The 21,477-nt window shown below is 36.8% G+C and overlaps 3 protein-coding genes across 3 annotated transcripts in view; 2 read left to right on the plus strand and 1 right to left on the minus strand.

The window, feature by feature from the left end:
• Positions 1-357: 357 nt before the first annotated feature.
• On the minus strand, positions 358-6,711 carry LOC101293273 (formin-like protein 5-like). The gene is made up of 8 exons (XM_004294283.1): positions 6,000-6,711; positions 4,892-5,597; positions 4,726-4,788; positions 4,043-4,640; positions 3,749-3,951; positions 2,811-3,046; positions 943-1,865; positions 358-687 (listed from the first exon to the last, which is right to left on the minus strand). Exons 1-7 carry the CDS (start codon positions 6,165-6,167, stop codon positions 960-962), a joined length of 2,880 nt encoding a protein of 959 aa, XP_004294331.1. The 5' UTR covers positions 6,168-6,711; the 3' UTR covers positions 358-687; positions 943-959.
• A 3,705-nt stretch (positions 6,712-10,416) lies between these two features.
• On the plus strand, positions 10,417-12,069 carry LOC101293563 (21.7 kDa class VI heat shock protein-like). Its single transcript, XM_004294284.1, has 2 exons — positions 10,417-10,784; positions 11,489-12,069. Exons 1-2 carry the CDS (start codon positions 10,472-10,474, stop codon positions 11,764-11,766), a joined length of 591 nt encoding a protein of 196 aa, XP_004294332.1. The 5' UTR covers positions 10,417-10,471; the 3' UTR covers positions 11,767-12,069.
• A 5,571-nt stretch (positions 12,070-17,640) lies between these two features.
• The window catches only part of LOC101293857 (kinesin-3-like), a 5,791-nt gene continuing 1,954 nt past the window's right edge, over positions 17,641-21,477 (plus strand). Inside the window, exons 1-11 of the mRNA XM_004294285.1 lie at positions 17,641-18,130; positions 18,216-18,360; positions 18,445-18,554; positions 18,642-18,761; positions 18,868-19,050; positions 19,721-19,930; positions 20,019-20,093; positions 20,267-20,413; positions 20,483-20,615; positions 20,694-20,803; positions 21,290-21,451. Of these exons, the coding sequence (XP_004294333.1) occupies positions 17,939-18,130; positions 18,216-18,360; positions 18,445-18,554; positions 18,642-18,761; positions 18,868-19,050; positions 19,721-19,930; positions 20,019-20,093; positions 20,267-20,413; positions 20,483-20,615; positions 20,694-20,803; positions 21,290-21,451 (1,587 nt within the window). The 5' untranslated portion in view covers positions 17,641-17,938. The remainder of the gene's footprint in view (positions 18,131-18,215; positions 18,361-18,444; positions 18,555-18,641; positions 18,762-18,867; positions 19,051-19,720; positions 19,931-20,018; positions 20,094-20,266; positions 20,414-20,482; positions 20,616-20,693; positions 20,804-21,289; positions 21,452-21,477) is intronic.

Consider the following 21,477-nt stretch of genomic DNA (forward strand, 5'->3'; position numbering starts at 1 on the left):
TGCAAAAGATTTGTGTTTGCCGAAGTGCACCACAAGTCATTGATTCAGAACCATCTTCCAGATAAACTAGCTAAACCCGTCATTCATTACAATCAATAATAAGTTTAAGAATCTCCCTCCACTTGAGTTTGCTGAAACTCGTCATTCTTTGATTGAATAAAACTTTCTCCTTCCACAGAACTTTTTTTTTTCAAAGATTTTTCTAGTACTTATTTGTTTATTTATTTTAATCAAAATGGTGTACTTCGGAGTCTAATCTAATGTTACCAGGGAGAAAGAATATCTTGCAGTCTGTTGGACATTCATGAAAAACTTATAGGGCCAGTGAAAACTAATCAAGATATCAAAAAATTTCATTCCTGATAGTAAGATGAACAATTCTACAGATCAGAAAACTACCTTTCTACACCTTTTTACTACAAAACATTCAAAATTATGAACAAAGAATAAGTGAAAAAACGGTCCGCTAACTACATAACTGATGTGAACATTCCCAAGGCAATCATCAAACTGTGCTGCAATTCCATTATCAACAGGACACCAAATAACAATGAAGGTCAATGTAGTGACGCCGGTCCATCTCGGTTCTAAATGGCAAAACGCCATCTTCAACTGAAGGGATTATGCTGCAGGCTAAGCTCCAGCCTCTGAAACCGAGCAGGCATGTTGTCATTGTGATTCTACCACCTGAGTAGATACAAAGTTAAAGTATTATTTGATACTAATTTAAAAGATCATCACACATCCACAGGGATTGAACATCTAACAGCACCCTACTCATGTTCTAAAGGGGGAGGGGAAGAGGTCTACTTTTTGCATTGACAATATCCTCTACTTTTGCATTCTATTTGTAAAAGTGATCCGGATTGATTTCCTAAAGCATATTTCAGACAATGTATTAAAAACATTTTTTCTTTTGATTTGGTTTAGAAGAATCAATACCTTCTCGAGATGGAAATCTATGGACCTTCATCATCTGAGCTAGAATTGTCTATGCGTCGATCTTTGATTGCTGGGAAAAGCCGCTGATGAAGATCTGGAAAGGGAGGCTGGCGTAGATCAGGAGAAGGAGGCTGGCGGGGTTCAGAGGCAGATGGAGTTGTTGGAGGCTGGCGGGGATCAGAGGAAGGTGCTTCCTTTTTCTGAACCTTAGTGAACTTATTTGGAGCCAATCTTACTTCCTTGCATACCCTATCTAAAATGATTAAAAAATCCCGCACAATAACAAACAAATGTAGACCCTCATCCTTCCCTGCATTCCCATGGAAATAGTCACCAGTGCTCTTTACCAGAGCCATAATTCTCTTTTCTTCCTCATGGAGACCCCTGATATCAACATCAGCATTCTGCACAAAACTCTTCAGTGTTTCGTGAAAACCACTTTCTTCCCCTGAATTATTCATGTCTGTGTTCAGAAAATCTCGCGCTTTTACCAGAGCATTACGAAGTTTGGCAACAGTTCCTGTTAAGCTGTCGGCGTCCAATATTGATGCTTTTCTCACATTCTCGAGTTCATTGCTTAAACCTGACACTTTCTCCAGACCAAGATTACGATAGTGCTCCTCTGAGTCATGGGAAGTTTCTTCAAGGAGATCATCTGTTTTGATGCTATTGAAACTCCGGCTCCCTTTTGCTGCACGAGCAGCTCTCACACCCTCAGAGCGGATTATTTCCTGAACAACAAAATGCAAAAGTGTTGTCTTCCCATCTGTTCCCTTTACATCTGACAATTTCAAGAGTGTGTCAAGCTTGAACGCCTGTGCACCACCACGGAATGTTCCATCATTCATGCGATTGCCAGTTTTAAGAACAGCTTCTAGAAGCTTGAGGAACAGCCGGCTGTTTCTGAGTTCCTTGCAAGCAACCTGCAATAGAAATAGAGGTTATGGTTTAGACAGTATTGAGTGAAACTTCAAAGGACTAGAAATAACTGACAGATAATGCATGCACACAAACAAACAACACATTAGAACAAAAGAATGAACACATTTGAATGACCATTGACAGATTCTTTAACTACCATAACCCTGGACTCATATAGTGGACTCATATAGTTTACTGCTGTTAAAAAGATGTTAGCCAATTTAAAAGATGACAGAATAACAGATAAGTATTTGTTGGAAAGCTCCCTACCAACAGAATATGCAGAGAGATCTGCATCTCATGACAGCAGGATGTTAGAGTTCAGCCTTCATCTTTCAAATGACTAAACCTAGTGAATCTAGCAACTAGGTATTGCAAAATTGATGTAAAGTTGGAAAATAAATTTACAATAGTTTTCTATTTCAGCTATTCCAGATAGTAGAGTAGCAGTCATAGGATAGTTGTCATTAATGGTTTGTAGATGGATGGAAATCCAAGGCTTGGGGTACAAAGGCTACTGCTAATAAACGAAGCAACATGGTCAGCCACTTTGGGAAGTTCTTAACTCGGCATAAATGCAACTGTCAACCAATCCGAATTTTGTACTTCGCAATGATGGCAATCATTTTTAACCTGTTCCATCAAACTTCTTATTTATTTTATTAAATTGCACATTTCTCATATGTGCAATAGCTTTTTATGTATTCAGATCAAAGCTAGTAACCCGTATTTTTCACCATGAAATAATGATTTGCACAGCTCTAGAGTACTATGTCTTGATGCAGAAGATCACCATTAAAGTAGAATACGCTGCACTTTGCTCTATGATTATTATGGTTGTATAGGCACATGGTTATATTTTAAACTTCCTGACCAAAAAACCCAAAAACCAGGCAGAGAAGCTATGAGATTCAAAATATAGTGCAATCGGAAATTCAGTCCCCTACCTCTAAGGTTGCGAAGGATTCTTGAAGGTTGGTGACCTCCTCCTGAAGACTGCACATAAAAAGTAAGGCTTCCAACCGTTTGAAGGCAAAAGGGATGGCAATCAAGCCTTTTAAGAACCGTTCAGCAGGCCCCAGTTGAGAAAGTGCACCATCGAATGCCCTGAGCTTTAGCTCTTCTTCTTGCGTTGGTGCCATCTTCAACAACGTTTGAACGAATTCAGAAGGAAGCTCATTGCCTGATTCACAAAGATATGTTACAACATGCTTCTCATGCACAAGCAAATTCTAACACAAATGAACTCGACCGTCATTTTACAATACCTTTCTTTACAAAAAAGAGATGTTATGTCAATAAATTATTGCAAAATGTTTTAAAGTAAACTCCATGGAAATGCCAAAGGTTGTTTAGAAAACTAATGAAAATAAAGCAATTCACATAGTAAAAACATGCAAAACGTCTAGCCTCCAGCAGCCAAAAAACAGTATAGATAATGTTACGTTCCAATTTGCAGAAAAAGGAAGAAACTCAAACAGTGACCAAAAACAATTTCCACAAGCATTCCCCCAGCCTCCACCCCTTCCACATCCCACCCCTAGAATTTTCAAAAAATCACCACATGTCATTCCAAAACACAGCAGCTCCAGAAGCATTGGGGTCTTAACCATCTTTCATTTTTAGCTTCCTTTATAACTTCTGGCTCAAATAAAAAAGATGTTCCCCTTGAGAACTTGGCCAAACAAAGAGCTTTATATGTGATGAGCATTGGGCTCTAAAACAATTGTATTAAATCCTCAGACTTCAGAAGATTAATTGCAAGCTCCTTCAAGAACAGTGAACCAAAAAGTAGAAAATGTATCACTTGCAATTCCTCTCTAGCACAATATAACGGAAGAAATTAAGATAGATGCATCTTATGTCATGGAAAGAAGGGGGTTACCTTCACGTACTGCATCGCAGACTTCTTCTATTGTCACATTCAAAGCTCGGAGAAGAATTGATAGATTCTGTGCTTTTTTGGGATTAATAAGTTGAATGAACTGGGGTGTAGAATCGTGGGATGAAGACTCTTTCTTGCGATCGTTTTTATTTTTATCACCAGCATTGTACCCAAACAGAGATTCAATCATGTTCTCATCAAACCTGTATGATAATTACGTATAGTCTTCAGCATCTTATAATATAAAATAATTAATAGGTTGTATGTAAGAAAAAGAAGAGAAGTGGTACTAACTGGAAAGATCCTGATTTAATTTGATGCCACACCATTGATTGATCAGGGTTTGCTAGAACCTTATCCCAGAAAAAGGGCTTCAGCTTGGTTTTAGGAGCATCGCCATCAGCCACTGATCCATCACTCGAAGCATTTGATGGACGCTTTGGTGCAAATGGTGGAGGTCGAGCTAGCTTAGAACCTATAGGCATCGATGGCGGTGGCCTAGGAGGAGGGACTCCAACCTTTGGAAGTGGTGGGGGAGGGGGACCTGGAGCTGAAGGTGGTGGGGGAGGAGGACCAGGAGCTGAAGGTGCTTGGGGGCGAGGACCAGGAGCTGGAGGTGGCGGGGGGCGAAGACCAAGAGCAGGAGGTGGTGGGGGAGGAGCTCCACCACCAGATGGTTTCAAAGTGGGAGGTGATGCAGGAGGCGGAGGGGTTGGAGGAGGACCAGCCCTGCCAGGAGGAGGCTTAAAAGAAGAAGGTGGTTCAGGAGGGAGAGGATTTGCTCTGCCAGGAGGGGGCTTCAAAGGAGGCAGTCCATTAGAAGGCCTTCCATTGCTGGATGCCTCATACATTTCATACCGGGATTTGGATGCACGTCCCATTGATCCTAACTCTGCAGTGAAGTATGGAGAACATCAGACTCAACGAGCAATCAATTACTTAAATATTAATTGAATTCTTTAGGCCTGAGTTATTACCCATTGATTGACGCTCAAGCTTCTCTCCTTTTATTGAATTTTCGAAAGGATAAGACGAAGAACCTGAAACATCAAACTTTAGAGGAAATGGAAGAACTGAAATAGTTCAAACAAAATAAATAAACACAACCTTAAGATTATAGTACGAAATATTAGAGAACTGTACCTCCAGAGCCGGATAAACTCAGGCTAAGAAGAGGGCTCTCGTCATTTTGTCTACCTTTACGCTGGGTCCTACAGATTTTAGTACAGCATAAAAAGAAGACTGCTGCAACAAAAAATGTCACTGATGCAGTTACAACAACTGCGATGATAATTGGTTTGCGGTCAGTCTTTTTCTTAGTTATCTGTATAACGGAGCCGGGAGCTGGTGAGCTAACTGAATTTAGGGACACAGGAGGAAAAAATGATCCTTGTGGAGCAGCAGGGCTCAAGGACCTAGGAATGCTAGAAGCAGAAGGTCCAGGACCAGGAGATGATACTGGACTGAGTTTAGAAGATCCTGGTGCAGGGGCAGGAGAAGGTTCCTCAGCAAAGGTCTCTAGCAATTCAGTGCCCATATTCCTTCTTGGAACAGGTCTGGGAAATAGGGACTCAATATACTTGGCATACCAAATCTTGGAGGCACTCTCTTCTCCAGAGACACCGAAAAAGATATTGTTCTTTCTGAAGCAATCTGAAAGAGTTTGTTTCACCTGAGGATGTAGGACACTAAAAACTTTCTGCACATTTTCTTCTTCCAGTGACTGTCTTTTCAAACTAATTGCATCTGTACTACTAGATGTTTCTTCTGGCAACCATATGTGAAGATCTTGAATAATTTCCACCAAATGGGCCAAATCTACCTTGCAACATACCCATAACAGCTGTGCCTGCAGCCCACAGAGTTTAACAACTTAAATTTCTATTACTACTTTGCAGAAATCTGGAAGCTTATTGAAGAACACCAAACTTCATTTCCAAAGACAGCTCAAAGTGGGAGCTGAATACATTGTTCTTATCATTTCACTTTCATCAGGTCTAAAATTTATAAACAGTGCCCCGATATTTGTGATCTCAATTACTAGTTCTAGTTTCACGATAATTACCCCTACAGATCTTACCTCAGGTTGACCAAAATCACAAATTTATTCCCGTATAGTACTTCTGTACCTTAACTAGTTCTTAAGCCTAAACCTACTCCTACAAGTTAGGAAAAATAATCTATCATGAACATATGTACTAAACGTATGCAAATTCGAACAAATAAAAATACAAGTTACGCATACTCTTACCATATCTCCATCAATCTTTCCAGTGGCTGGATCAACTAGTCGAGTGAGGAACACTTCTTCTGTGATCAATCTCTCCTCTGAGCTGATCAAAGCTGAAACACAAAGCAGAGTAACCAAAACAATGAAACGACTTGTCCTCATAAGACCCATTTGTAGTTGTATTGTCATTCCGAACGTTCAATATCCTTCTCATTTCATCAATTCCTAAACCTCTCATAAGTCATAACCAAATAAAAACCCTACAACACCATCACCACCTCAAAACTTCACCAAAAAGCTTCCAACTTTCACAATTTGCCACCAACCCAATATTCAAATTCTCCTCCACAACACACCTCCAATCCCAATTTCCCTTATCCAAGCAAAATCTCACAGACCCACCAAGGATTTTCCAATCAAAATTTGAACTTAAAACCCAACAAGAGAGAACCAATCAAACCCAGAATCCTTCTTCTCCCACAAAGGACCCAAAATATTGAACCAAATCTTATTCCAACACAAAACCCAGAAAGAAACCAAGCAAAGAAAGCTGAATAAGGAGCTCAAAACAGAAGCATCCAGACAAGTTTCACCTCAAATTTCCTGAAAGCAGCCTCTGAAGAATCCAAAATTGAAAGGGTCTCCGTGTGAAGCTTTGAAATGGGTGTACGATTCTGACCAGATCCACCACACGGAGCTTACACAATGTCAGCTGCTGATATGTTTATACAAACCAATGGCGGTATTGACCAGAATATGTAGGAAAGGTTAAATCTTTTCGCTTCAGAACGTTTCGTCTCAAAGCTGTCAAACAAATGACTCTGTTTCCTGTCTCTTTCTTTTTTTCTTTGGTTTTTTATTTTTTTTAATTGTATTTAGTACTATTTTCTGAAAAAAAAAAGTTTATTTGGTCTTATTCCCATTATTATTTTCTGTATGAAAAAACAAAATATTTATTTGTATCACTGTTGAATCACTTGAACGTGTGATGTGATCTGATGTGATGTGTTTGATTCAATCACTGTTTTATGATTTTTATCCACCGTTAAGGAATTTTGACAACATTTATTTATTCTTATTAATTAATTGTTACATTATCATGATATGTTGTTTAAGCGACATCTGATAAAATTAAAACTATAACTTTCGATGTTATTCTCGTCTTCACGTCGGCATGTGTTGAATTTACATTATTTTGTAAGTGAATACAAAGAATAACCTTCTCATTATGAAGAAAAATGCACTATTTAAGGTCAAATGATATTGTGTCTTTCATGCAAGGGTAGAGAGATTGCAAGATTTGGTGTTTAACCTTTCTAGTTGGAGTGATTCAGAATACGTTAGATGCCACTCAAGGAAGGTGACAAACAAATACAACACTTAAGGCAGTTTGCTTCACAAATTTTAAGGGCTAAATTTTTAGACAAGTAATCTTGAGACGATCGGCTACATCTTAACGGCTAGAGAATCTCCTTCAACTCGTGACTTAGCTTATGTTTTCGTCAACCTTCGGCTTGTGACTGTAAACAACAACTCATGAGGAATGAGAGCTAGCCTCTCCTTCGTTGTATACTTGCAAAACAATCTAAGGCTTGTCGTGGTGCCGAGCTTAGACCCTCTGATGCTCAAGACAGTAATCATCTCAAAATTATAGACAAAGAAGAGAAGATATGAGTTTTCAAAATATCAGAGATGGAGAAGTAAGGTAATTAGTTATATAGGAGATGTAATCAGGGTTGCTTCGAGTGTAAGGTAGCGAATCCCATGAGGCTACTACTTCTTACTCTAAGTAAAGAGGTGGAATTAGATTCACATTGTATTACTTAGGCCATATGAGAATAACTCAAATATCACGGGCATGTATAGTCGAAAGATCCCATGAGGATTCTCCCCAAATTGGAACTCTTTACTTAGATGATCAAGATGCTATACAAAGTTAGTGTTGTGTGTCGGGTGATTCCTTGTCACCAATGAGGATACAAGCCTCCCCTAGAGCACTAGGAATCATGAGTCGTGTTCTTTCCTTGGTCTGCTTTGTGTTGCTTGGCTTTCCTCTCGCTTGTACCCATGGGATTCCGACTGTGAAAATCTTTGTACCCACATATATCACAAGGGAGGCCAAAACATATGATACTCGCATAACATTTGTCATGTGTTATTCATTTAGTCACTCACAAGTCTGAGTTTATATTACGTTCTTTTGATACAAAGAAGTTAGACACTACTCGAGTCGAGACTTTCTCAGCTGAGTTTTGATCACCGTTCTTTTTCCTATATGCCATTCTTGCGCATTTTGGAGGTGGATAAAAAAATCTTTGCAATTTTTTTGCTATGAGATTATCCATATGGAGTAGTAGAGGACCTTTTAATACTAGAAATCAGAAATGAGGATATTTGTACATCTACGGTGTGAAAAATGTATGCATAAAATGCATATTTAATTGAGAACTCGTTTTTATTTCCTCCATTTCTAATTTTGGGTGAGGATGAATCATAATGGCTATCTAGTCATTCTAAAGTACTAATATTTTAGGTAATTATCCGAATGGTTAATGTCAGGCAATTTTCTTTCTATTGAAAAAAAAAAAAAAACTATCAAACGTGTGTACTAAATGCTTATATAAGAGAAGAGAAGCAAGAGAAAAGAAACTCATTTCTTGCTTAACATGGAATGTAACAGGGATAAATACAATATTCACATGTGGGGAGAAGAACATTCTCTCTTCTTCTAACCTTGGTCATCGATCTACATTGGGAATTTGGGACATCGGATGGGGGATATTATTTCATCAATGGCGACTGTTGTCCTGTCAGAGACTCCATTCTTGGGTCATCTTTTTTTGTCCTCAGGCCACTGGTTTCTGAATTGCCTTCTAACCCTGCGGTCTTATCTATTTCCTCTACTGTTCTACTGAAAGTCTTGAAATTTCCATTGTAGAAATTACTTTCGGAGTTGAGAGTAATCTTCTTCTTGCTGCTCTCATCTGTTTCCTCTATTATGCTCTAGAATTGATCATTTTGTCAAGTTGAGAATAATTGCCTGATCCCAGCTGCTCCCATCTGTTTCAAGATAACTTACTTGCATCCATTTTCAATGTGAAAAGGAAACCCTTTCTGGCCGTGACCCACTATCCAAAGTCACTCCACAAATTTCATGGTTGGACATTCAGCATCAATCATGAAGATACTAATCCTGCTTTGGGAAAAGGTTACCTCTGCAGATGCCAATACCCATGTAGCCTGCACAAGAAACTTAAAAAAATTGCACAGAAAGTGAGGAGGAAGTGCACTGCGTGACAAAGAGATATTCACATTATGGACATTTATTTTATTTTGGTCTGCAGCACCTACACATGTAAGTATGTGACAAATATTCCTTTCCCACAGCCTTTTATAATATCAAATAGGGTAAGATATTGTCTCTCTGAGGTAAAAGACTCATTTACTGTAACTGTAATTAACCTAACAGCTGAGAAAGAGGCAATCAGCATTGCATATGAATATGGTGTAACAGAATCATTCATACTCCATTCCATCTGATGAACTCAGCTGAGGCTCTATAATCTCTAAGTTTTTGAAATTGCCAATCAGAGATCTAATGCATAGAAGTTGGACTCTATATATCAAACCAATAATCAAAGTTTCCAAATAATCTGATAAGATTCTACAAGAAACCAAAATAGTATCTTTAGCCATTACTGAGAGTAACAGAAGTGATCAGATCATATGGATGTTTGTATTCCCAATACTTATTGCTACTTAGAAGATGAAATTACGCATCATAATGCCAAGACTTTTTGATAATTATTTATACTTATTTGGTAATGCGAATCAGGTAACATCTAACACACGTAATTACAAAAAATCTAGATGCAGAATAAGAATGAATAGATATAATCTGTATACAGTTTATCAAAAAACCAAACTTTTATGTTGTTAGGGCAAATGAAGGAAGGAGGAAGGCCTACAATGGAAAAAGCGTCTGCTTTGTAAGAAAATTAGTCTCTTGTTTCAAATGGACTACAATGAAATATGAATGCAAGACTGTGCTAGTTCTAAAAATTCTTGTATTGATGGTCCAGATTCATTGATATTTTTACAAATATGTATTGTGTTGATGAGAATTCTTTTGTCAACAGTAAGCCTGGTGGTGAGTTTTGAATGAATTCTGCACAAGCAACAATTATCAATCAATCAGTCTCAAGTTTGAAAGGGACTAAATTGCCTCTTCCATTTTGCCACTTTCCATGATACAAACTCAGGCTTGGGTTGCTTGCCAGATGTAATTTCTTCTTACCTATAAGCAAAATCGATGTAGCTAGAAAAGAGATATTCCCCTTCCAATAAACTTTACAGCCCTCCAAATATGCCCATGGAATTTGTCCTCTACTTTTTCAAAAGTGCTTCTCTTCTTTCCCACTATAAGGAGCCACAACCTCTCAAAACCCTGTCCACCATAGACTCAGAATTTCAGCTTCTTCTCCAAATCTTCCATGACTACCTCTACTCACAAGCAGCTTGAAGTTTTTACAGATGATCACACTCCACAGAAATGGTGTGTTCTATTGAGAGAAGAAGTGTTCAAGAAGTTCATGTCTCAAGGTAGTCCAATAGTGCACAAGGTGTTTGGTAGTGGATCATTTTTCAGTCCTCTTTTGTTTGGGAAATTCTTTGATCCTTCTGATGCTTTTCCACTGTGGGAGTTTGAGTCGGATATCTTATTGTCTAGTCTAAGAAGCTCTGGCCAGAGCACTATTGATTGGTCTCAGACAGATCAAGATTATGTGCTCAAAGCAGAACTACCAGGTAAGATAATTTCCAAGCTAGTAGTACTTTAATATCTTATTGTTCCATAATCATGATTTATAATTTTAATGTTCATATCAACCAAGGAGACTGCATATAGTATACTGTTATATCATGTAAAATGTTGGCAAGCTGCAGGTTTCAACCATACAACCTATTACAAACCTAAGGAGTATATATATGCATAGTTCCTTAATTTACAAGCAAGACAATGGGAGGGGTTATTTAATTATTTGATTTATATTCAAGCTTTTATATTAAGCAAAGTGTTTGGCCAAACAATCAAGTTATATTAATTGTTATCTAAAGTATTACTTTTACATGTATAAAAAGATATATAAGAAGCTTAACCAAAGTTTGAAGATCATGGATAGAAATACCAGTTACTCAAAACCCCTTCGAGAACATACATCATTACTCGTTTCATTGTACTCGAAGGGGTTTGAGTTGGGGGTAATTCTGTTTGTTTACATCAAATCTTGGCAAAGCTTGTTAAATTTTGCTAAGGTGGTTGATTTTGGATATTGGTTTTAAACCTTTAACTGATTAGAACATATAGCAATGAACTGTTACATGGATTAAACACTATTTGCAGTGTTGGAGGGTAAGACCAATTAGTATACCAAAATGGTTGAAACTATAGAGACAATCTTCATGAAGCTAGTTGATTGATTAACACTAGATTGTTGATTTTGGTGAAACAGGAGAAGGGAAAAACAGTGTTCAGGTGTATGCTGAAAATGGGAAGGTTTTGGAGATTAGTGGGCAGTGGAAGCAGCAGCAGCCCAAGACAAACAGTGCAAGAGATTGGAGATGTGGGCATTGGTGGGAATCTGGGTATGTTAGGAGGCTTGAGCTCCCACAAGATGCAGATTGGAGAAAGATAGAGGCATATGTTACAAATGACCAGATTCTGGAAATCAAAATTCACAAGATCAACAACCCCTTGGATTCTGATAATAATCAGAACACTACTGCATAAGATATGTGATGAAGGAATGAATCAGTGTAAGTAGGCCTAAAACATATTACTGGGGACCTTTTCATTTTGACACTACTGTGTAGAGATTATGATGATTTACTGCTTCACCTCATAGCTGACGTAAACAATTAGTATGTAGCAATTGGATAAATGCACAACAACGGGGATGTAGCATGCGAGAGGTACGGGGATCGATACCCCGCATCTCCAAGCAAAGATTTTTTACGTTTTCGTTGCTTACTGCTTGTCTGCTTATACAGCTCACCATTTTTTTCTTCCCCCTTTTTGTAATTTAAAGTTCAAATCATTAAAACAATAACCAAACTAGCTATATAGTCTAGGTAGCAAAAGAACTTCGGAAAACTGAACGCTAAAGAAGCAACATAAAACTGGGGGACCGTAAGGGTGAGTTGATGTATACTGCAACTGCATAGTATGTATCAACTATTTCAAAATAATACATAAAAATGAAAAATACGTTGTACAAGTAAACATGTCATCCAGTAATATTGTGACATGTGTAAAAAAAATTACAATTTTAAGAACCTTTTAATTAGGTTATACATGAATTGTTCAAAAATTTGTAATGAGGGTATTAAATGTTGTAATTACTTGGTTTACCACTATAATTATCACTAAATATGTTAAATGTGGTATTTGTTGTAAATATATCATGAATGGTGTAATTTACTTATAAAAGGACCATAATTACATAAAAAAGAACTATTTTACAACATTAACGACTTCATATATTTTAGGTCTGATTATTAATATTTACAATATTCATTATCACTAGATGTAAACTTATCGTTCTTTTTGTAAAAATGATCATATTCCAAGTAATATCATGAATACAACGATAATTACCAATTATATCTCAGTTGTTGTAATTTATAGTAAAACTCATTGTATTATGAGTAATTATCTCAATTACAACAAAATTTAGTTACAAGATAAATGACTTTATTACACAAACAACTTATTTACCATAGATACATCAGTTTTACTACTATTACGACAATCTATTGTTAGATTGGTAAAATGGTTATCGAACTTGTAATTGAAAAAATTACTACAAATACAAGCTTGATCACTACTTTTTCAATAATTCGTTGACTTATGAATCAAATGGTTCTTATACAAAGAATTACCACAAAATCAATCTTGATTACTACTTTCCACATTAGTTGTTGATAAACTATGTAGAAACGTCATCATATAATTCAAAACTTCTTGAAGGACAATAATTATAATATAATGATCTCCACTACACCATATAAAGGGCTCAACGATTACTCATATTATTAACAGTTGACTAGTATAACAACACATTCATTGTTTTATTGGTATACATGTTCTCTAAACTTGTAACGATGAAGTTTGAACACTTTTACCATGACATGTTATCTTTATCTCGAACCGTATCGACATTTTTTTCTTTTTTTGATTTAAGATAGTTGAATTGGTAATCTTCAATCGTTACAATGAAGTTTGACACTATCATGAACTGATTGAACGCTTTATTTACTTTATGCTTGTATCTGAGCACAACCCCCTCCTATATATGCCCTTTGTGTAGGTACAAATTCTTGTAGGCAACATCAAGGTAGTCCTGGTTTGATTTTTCAAGTTGAAGAACTCTTCTCATTGAAGAATAATGGAACAAATGTTTGGAGACACGACTGGTGAATCGTGAATCAACATCTTTAGGGGTCAGGTTTTCATATTTTGGACATAACCCACTTGTGCGAGTTCAGTGCAGATGCCCATTCATCCGCAGCTGTTGAAGCATGATTGTATATATGCACCGGTGCTTACCATAGATAACATATACTTGGAACGAATTGTTCATAGCACATTTAAATAATGTCAAATTTATAACAAAGTTAATCTTGTGTGTGGAGGATTCTCATTTCTTTTTGCATTGCTAGTTGACTCTTCTACCACAAAGCTTTAAAATAAGTAATTAACCATCTCATCAAAGAGAACATAACCATTAGTTTTGTAATTCAATAATTTATTGATGAAGAAGGTAACTCCTACTTCCGGTCAAAAGCCAAAGAAGTTTGAATTACAATTGGAAAAGTCGAAGAGCAAACATTTGGGATCAGGTACACATCTTAAAACAAGGAGAAACTCAACTGACCTCCATGGTCCATCCCTTCTTGTCCTCGAGACGACCAATTTGGATCCCTGAATTCATACATCGGGTGTACGACTAGCGGACTTGGCTGACGGGTTTCTCCTTTTTCTCCTTTCCTCTTGTCTTCTCCTCTTCCACCTTCCTCTCGTCCTCTCCTCCTTCACGTTAATTAGGGTTTCTTTGTGTGTTAAGTTAATCTAATTAAGTTGACAAATTAGGAAACTCTATAGATCTTTATGGTTGTTGCTTTGTTTATGCTTGTGTTTACTCACGCCTAAATGATGTTCATGAGTTGTGTTTACAGATTGTATTGTTATATATCTTATCTAGGGGGGGGGTTTCCACAATTTTATTCATCGGTCCAACTTTTTTTGTTTTTCAATTACACACGACTTTTATTGAATCAACAAGAATCTAAAAGGCTATATATAATTCTCAACTGAGAACCCCATAACAAGTTTCTATTACAATATTCGTCAATAATATCATGGAGCTAGTGACGTCCAACTTCTTGGCAAAACATAGCAAGAGTATGAGCAGCTTGGATAGGACGTAAGCTTGCGTACATGCTTCCAAGTAACTTGCTCGAACAGCCGTGACATCAACTGACGAACTACATCGATCCATCGATCACTCTACTAATATCGCTCAAATCAATCCCATTCCTTCCAAGTTGGCTGCATCATCAATTTAGTTACACCAATATGTTTAAATAATTACTTCAACCCATTCCAGAGTGCTAGTGCTTCAATTGCAACTGGCTTGATCGAAACTATATCATTATGTTTTAGATAAAGGACAATTGCTTCTATGTGAAGAATATGAATGGTTACCATAATTAGAAAGGGCAGTACTTTTTTGTTTTGGCCGCGCGCTTTCGTGTATCTCCACGTACGCTTCTATAGCAAACAATTGCAATAAAAAGGACGTGCATGATGAGGCGGATGAGCAGTTCAGTCTCAATATGGAAAGAATTCTCTGTGGTATATATCCAAATTGGGCAAGTTAAGCTTATAGCTTGGAAGGCAAGTAACCTTTTATTTTTCTTCGAGAATTAAGCCTCCAAGGACTCCTATAAAACCAGTATGGCGCATGGCTTCGGTTAACTATACTTCATTCGCTTACTAAAACCAAGGAAGGAATAACGCATGCGAACAAAATTAAATAAGCGTTAATACATGGTTCTCACACGTGAGAGTTTCGTCTTTCACAAAAACAACATTTAAGGTAGGTACGTACATAGTGTGTGCAGAAAGATTAGGATGTATAGACAAATTAATGATTGTGAGAGTAGAAAACCAAACAACACATATAGTTCCGATCATTGATTGGAACTCTCTTTTGTTCAATTATTGAACTTATTTACGTGTTGCAATCCTTTTAAGTTCCTCCTATCTAAACTCTAAAGGGCTAGTTGGGGATGTACTTTTTCCTTAGTTCAGGGTCAATATAACGACATTAATCTACCATCAGAATCTGCAGATTCATTAAATTAAGATTGGTTTTTGATGTGCACTATACATTACATATGATGGTGCCTCACTGATACTTACAGATCGACATCATCATCGATCTATACAAGAAAAGGGAGCTGAAATATACAAGAACATCAAAATATATAGACAGTAAGACAGGAAGAATGGAAAGTCTTTATTCCCCATTTGGTAAAGAAAGCTCCTGATGAACATTATTGCAGCAGGAGAACATGAGCAGCAAATTAAAGGTATGATAGCGCATATATCACCTAACTCTTTTCACAGAGAAAATATTAGCAAATCACACACAGCATATTTCTTTTTACAAAGCGAGCTGGGAAGAATAATCGAGGGAGGGAGAGAGGTCTAGTTCATTAATAATAAGCAATGGCTGTGTAGAAGAAGCTTCGTATTAAAAGTTCATTAGTCGACTAATTAGATAGATCAGAATCGAAAGCGACAACCCAGAATGCAGCTGAGCACCAAGAAATGAAAAGAAACACCAACAACTATATATGCATGAATAATTAAGATAGGAACTTGCATCCTTTTTTAATCGTTTGTTAACTTTACCAAAGAGATGGGTAGAATAAAGTTTCGTGGGAAAATCAAAGTGAAAAATGCTTGGCCTCCATTTGACGCAAGTGAAAATGGTTTTATAATTCTCATGGACATGATCGATCTGGTGGATATATAAAGTTTATTAGGGACTTGGAGCTGGCCTTGGCTGGTTGCTTCAGCTAGGGTTAAGTGAGAATGAACCATTCATTATTACTAATTAATCTGTATTGTGATTAATTTCTGGGTACGTATACATTACTCTAAGAAAGAATAAAAACCGTGTATGCCACTACTATAAGAAATTAGTTGCGCGGTTGCACCAAATGTTTCTAATTATAGAATGCGATCCAGCCACATTTATCCCTTTAATTTCAATTTTCCAAAAGAAAAAAAAAATATTATGCATGTTGGAACCGATAGATTAGGTTGGGAATTGGAATTAACTATTAAGGGATAAATGTTGACAAACAAGCACTTATCGAAAGTGTTTTGCTTTCAGTTTTATTTGGATATGGGACAATTGCAAAGGAAATTATACGGCAAAGAAATGCCACAAAATCATGAAAAACAATAACTTTTAGAAAAGGCAGGATGAGAAACTTCGTGTTCATAGCACCAAGCAGTCCAATCCATTAGCATGATTAGAGAATAAACTACATTTTTAGCGAGACGACTAACTCTAAATTAGAGAGTGTCGACACAAAAGAACAAATGATCATCATTTTTTTTATATCCCACCTACAAATTAAGTGATGTCTTCCTTCTATATAGGGTAGTTTCGAGATATGTCATCATTTGATTCTGTTCCTCTAATTTACAATATGTATCAATAGAGCACTGTCATCACCTTTTGACACCCCACCTATAAATTCCGGTCACTTCGAACTCTATCACCACTTGAGTTGTGTTCGTCTAATTCTTGCGGTTCCAACGACACCGATCACGAATATTTGTTGATTTGTATGAGATGAAAACATAATTTCTAAATTTAAGCCATCTTTTAAAGTAGGCTTTTATTTTTTTTTCTATATTTGAACTAGGTTTCATTTATGAAACTTATTACATGCGATCGAGGTAGATAACTAGATATGGAACAAACGTTACCGGTTTCAACGTTTTGGATAGTCGGATCGACGTTGCATTTGTATTATTTGTTGTATAAAATAATATTTTATACTTTGTAACATTTCCGATGTGTCATCATCAATACCATTTACATTATTATTACTGATAACATAAAATTAAATTATAAACCAAAAATCGATCTGAAAGTTAATAACAAACACAAAGGCCAGTTTTAGACATTGGTAGGCAAATGTTTTGCTTTGATCTGGTCAATACAGGCATATAGAAAAACCTGTTCAAACCCGCTTGATCCGATTTCAAAATTATTCAAATCTCTAACGGCAGTAAAAAAAACAAAAAACACCAAATCTAATCTCTATACAACAACCACCTATGAACCAAGTAAATCTTTGAGTTTTAAATTTTTAAATATTTTTACACTCCAAGAAAAACAATAAAAGAACAAAAGCTTTTGTTTTCTGTTTTCTAAAATTTCTGGGTTCCTTGTTTGGGGATCCTCCTCTTCCTGCTTGTTTAAGCAACGGCTGGGATTTACTCTCCTCGCTTTGAATACAATCCATGGCCCCACAATACCACACTTTCTGAAAACCCTTCTCATTTCTTTCCTCAAATATTTCCCCACAACACAAAGCTCAAGTCTTTAGTTCTCTTTGAGAAACACCAACCTCCATCAGTTGTAGCATTTCCCAGCTTCCTGTCTGTTTTGGCTTTCATTTGGGTTTTAGTGTTTAATGTTCTTGGTGAAACTTTGGTCTTTGGGTTCTGGAGAAACAGAGCTGAATTGGGTTTTGTCTTCATTGGTTTTGTCAGTGTTGAATTGGTTTCTTGAAAAAAGTTTGAGTCTTTTTTACAAATCTAGTGTTGTTGATGAAGTGGGTGTGAGAAAGTTTCAATCTTTTGGGAAACAATGGTGAGTACTGCGAACAATTGGAGGTTCCGGCCAGCCTATGCTATGGTGAATGGAGGACCCGACTTGGCTCCGAATAGCGCTCCGGCGAGTAATGCCGGGTCGGAGTGCGGCGACGTTGAGTTCACCAGAGAATATGTTGAAGCATTGCTGAATGAGAGACCCAAAAGGAAAGACAGGTTCAGTCTCAAGGTCAGTGTTTTTTTGTTTTTATTTATTTAATTGAAATGGGATATATTTGATGGTCTGTTTTATCAAATTTGATTGGTTTTTCCAGGAAAAATGTGACTGTTTGACTGATTATATTAGAAGGCTGAAACCTGTGATAAGATGGTTTCAAGAGCTTGAGGTAAACTATTTGTTGGAGCATGAGAAGTTACAGAACAGTTTGGAAGTGTCTGAGCTGAAACGCTCTGAAATGGGTATGATTCATATGTTTGTTTTTATGATGTGAGATTTCCAAAAGAAGTTTGTTTTGTTAAGTGATTGTACTTGTATGATTGTAGATCTCTTACTTAGAAACAAGGAAGAGGAATTGAATTCGATTATTGCCGAGCTCAGGAAAAACTATGCTGCTTTACAAGAGAAATTTACTAAAGAAGAATTGGATAAGATGGTAAGTTGTGTGGGTTGGATATCCAATGTGGCTGGTTGACTTTTTTTGATTCATAAGATTAATTACATTTTCCGACATATCAATTAGGCTGCGATGGATTCTCTCACCCGAGAAAGAGATGCTAGACTTGAAATTGAACGATCCAAATATTCCCTCTCGGATGAGCTTGAAAGAGTTCAAAGAGACCTCACAAGTGCTAAGCAGCAGGTAAAATAGAATATTGCAGTCCTTTCTCACCTTTTTCCATCTATTATGGGTAATTCTAGAATTTCCTCTTTAGTGCTTGATCTGATTCTTTGGGAGAATTACGCAGAATGCTTCACTCAGTGACATGTACAAACGACAGCAAGAATACATTGCTAATTTGCAACACTACAACAGTAAACTTCAAACTGACCTCTCTGCGGTAGAGGAGGATCGGAAGCGTGTGGAGACCGAAAAGGCTAGTATGGTGGAGAATCTGGGCATGTACAGGGGTCAACTTCAAGTGTCCAGAGTGAGTTTATAGACTGTTTCATTAAGAACAAGTATGATCAATTATACTAGGAAAGGTATGGGTTGATCTATGAAATATCATTGAGTGAAATTTTTAGTCACTGCTGGAAGATTAATCATAAACTTGTAGATTATGATGAAAGTTAAATCCTGTTGGCAAAGGTGCCAGTCCGTTGTTATACTCAATTGTAAGGACCTGATTTTAAGTTCCCATTGGACTACCCTTTAGTCATAAGGATAATTGGTTTATTGTGGGAGACGCCTTTCCTCCTTTATGTAGCAGATATGCTTGAATGAGAATTTCATTAATAAGAAAGGAAGTTCAGTTGTGGTAATCAGGGTTCTAGATATGTTATGAATGGCTATATTCTGCAAATTTTTTTTTTTCATTTAAACTTTTAGTTTTTTATTTTTATTTTTTATTTTGGCTTCCTTCGATGGGAATTAGCTTATAGGAAATATCTTCTATATACTTTGTTGTTGGACTAGTAGGTCAGTTCTCGGTGTCTGTGGTTATGAATTTAGGTACTTGATTGGAGTTTCTAGATGGGGTACGAAAAATAGGATAACAATATGATGTGCAAGTGGTTTGGCTTCCTGTGTTTTCTTCTTTTAGCATGTACTTGGGGAAAGGAACCATTTGAAACTAATACCTGATGGGTCACATACAGCAATGTCAAGATGATGCAATAAAGCAGAGGGATGCTTTGGCCGATGAAGTTGCAAGCCTTAAATTGGAGCTGAAACAAGCAAGAGATGATTGTGATCGACATCAATTGCAAGTGCAGAGTTTAAGTGCTGAATTTGCAGAGTATAAAGAGTCTACCGAAAAAACTTGTTATGAGTGGGGTAACCTCAAATCAAAAAATGCTGAACTGGAGGTTTGTATATAATACTTATCTTATTCTTATTTTGTTTTGTTTCTAACAACGGTGTTGTTAACATGATACAATGTTGGGTATTTTCCAGGCAAGATGTCTCTCACAAAGTGACAACATAAAGGAATTGCAGGACCAACTAGTGAGTGCAGAAAAGAAATTACAGGTTGATAAGATCTTTTTTTTTGTTTATATGTGTGTCTATGTGCTGGATGGTCTATGCATGAATAAAACTTTTGGTTCTGTACTGTTGAAGTGTTGATTTTTAAATGCAATGTTTGAACCGCTTGCCCAGTATGTTGGTTATAGGTGTTAAGTATTGTTGGTTTCTCTTTCCAGTTGTCCGACTTATCTACGATGGAAAGAAAAACAGAATATGAAGGGCAAAAGAATCTTATAAGTGAGTTAAGAACTCGCTTGGCAGATGCAGAATTTAAACTAATTGAAGGAGAGATGCTGCGTAAAAAGTTGCACAATGAAAATTTGGTAATTCATCTGCCATAGCTTTTATCAGCGAGAGTTGTTTCCACTTTACTAAATGTTCTCATGCTGTAGGAACTAAAAGGGAACATCCGCGTATTCTGTAGAGTCCGACCATTTTTGGCTGAAGATGATACAGAAGTGAAGATTATTTCTTATCCAACATCAATGGATGCTCTTGGACGTGGGATTGAACTAGCGCAAAACGGTACATTACTTGTAAAACAATTGTAAATTACAGTCTTTCTCCCGCTCACTATACTCATGTTATTCTTGTATATATCAGGGCAAAAACATTCTTTTAAATTTGACAGAGTTTTTATTCCTGATGTATCACAAGAAGATGTGTTCGAAGACATTTCACAACTCGTACAAAGTGCTCTTGATGGTTATAAGGTGATAAAAACACTATTGGGACTCAGTCTGTCAAGTTTCAATGACATTTCATGCCACCTAGTGCCTAATTGCTTTATTATTATACTTGTGGTTTTAAAGTTGTTTTATTAGTTTTGGTGGAAAGCTTATTATAGTGTCCTCTAACTTTTATTTGCAAATAATCATATGTGGTTTTCATTTCATGATAAATATATTTTAGGATGCTCAGAATACCCATTTATCTTCTACTTTCGTTATAATGATTTTCATTCTTGTTTGTTAAATGAGTATTAAATGCATAGTGTTTATTGTCTGAATTTCAATATATGTATGCATGTCCGTATCCATGTATATCCGTATCCATGTATATGTCTGTGTGCATGTGTGTACAGTAATTTGTTGTATTTCGTAAACTAATTTTGTAGCTTAGATTGTCTTTTGTGATTACTTTACCTTCTTAGTTATGTATACCTGTGGATAATCAATGACGAGGGCTTCTTGTTTCAGGTTTGCATCTTTGCTTATGGTCAAACAGGATCAGGCAAAACCTATACCATGATGGGGAAGCCAGGGGATCCAGAGCAAAAAGGGTTGATCCCCCGTACGTTGGAACAAATTTTTAAAACCAGACAGTTTGCCCAACAACAAGGGTGGAAATATGAAATGCAGGTGAGTGAAATCTCTCTCTCTCTCTC

This window comes from Fragaria vesca, linkage group LG3 (genome assembly GCF_000184155.1).
Source record: "Fragaria vesca subsp. vesca linkage group LG3, FraVesHawaii_1.0, whole genome shotgun sequence".
Classification (NCBI taxonomy): domain Eukaryota; kingdom Viridiplantae; phylum Streptophyta; class Magnoliopsida; order Rosales; family Rosaceae; genus Fragaria; species Fragaria vesca.

Coding starts and splice junctions, on each gene's coding strand:
- LOC101293563 (XM_004294284.1), top strand. CDS start 10,472: ATGACTACCTCTACTCACAAGCAGCTTGAAGTTTTTACAGATGATCAC. Junction 10,785..11,488: donor GCTCAAAGCAGAACTACCAG/GTAAGATAATTT, acceptor TTGGTGAAACAG/GAGAAGGGAAAAACAGTGTT.
- LOC101293273 (XM_004294283.1), bottom strand. CDS start 6,167: ATGACAATACAACTACAAATGGGTCTTATGAGGACAAGTCGTTTCATT. Junction 4,641..4,725: donor GCTTGAGCGTCAATCAATGG/GTAATAACTCAG, acceptor ACTTCACTGCAG/AGTTAGGATCAATGGGACGT. Junction 1,866..2,810: donor AATCCTTCGCAACCTTAGAG/GTAGGGGACTGA, acceptor TTTCTATTGCAG/GTTGCTTGCAAGGAACTCAG.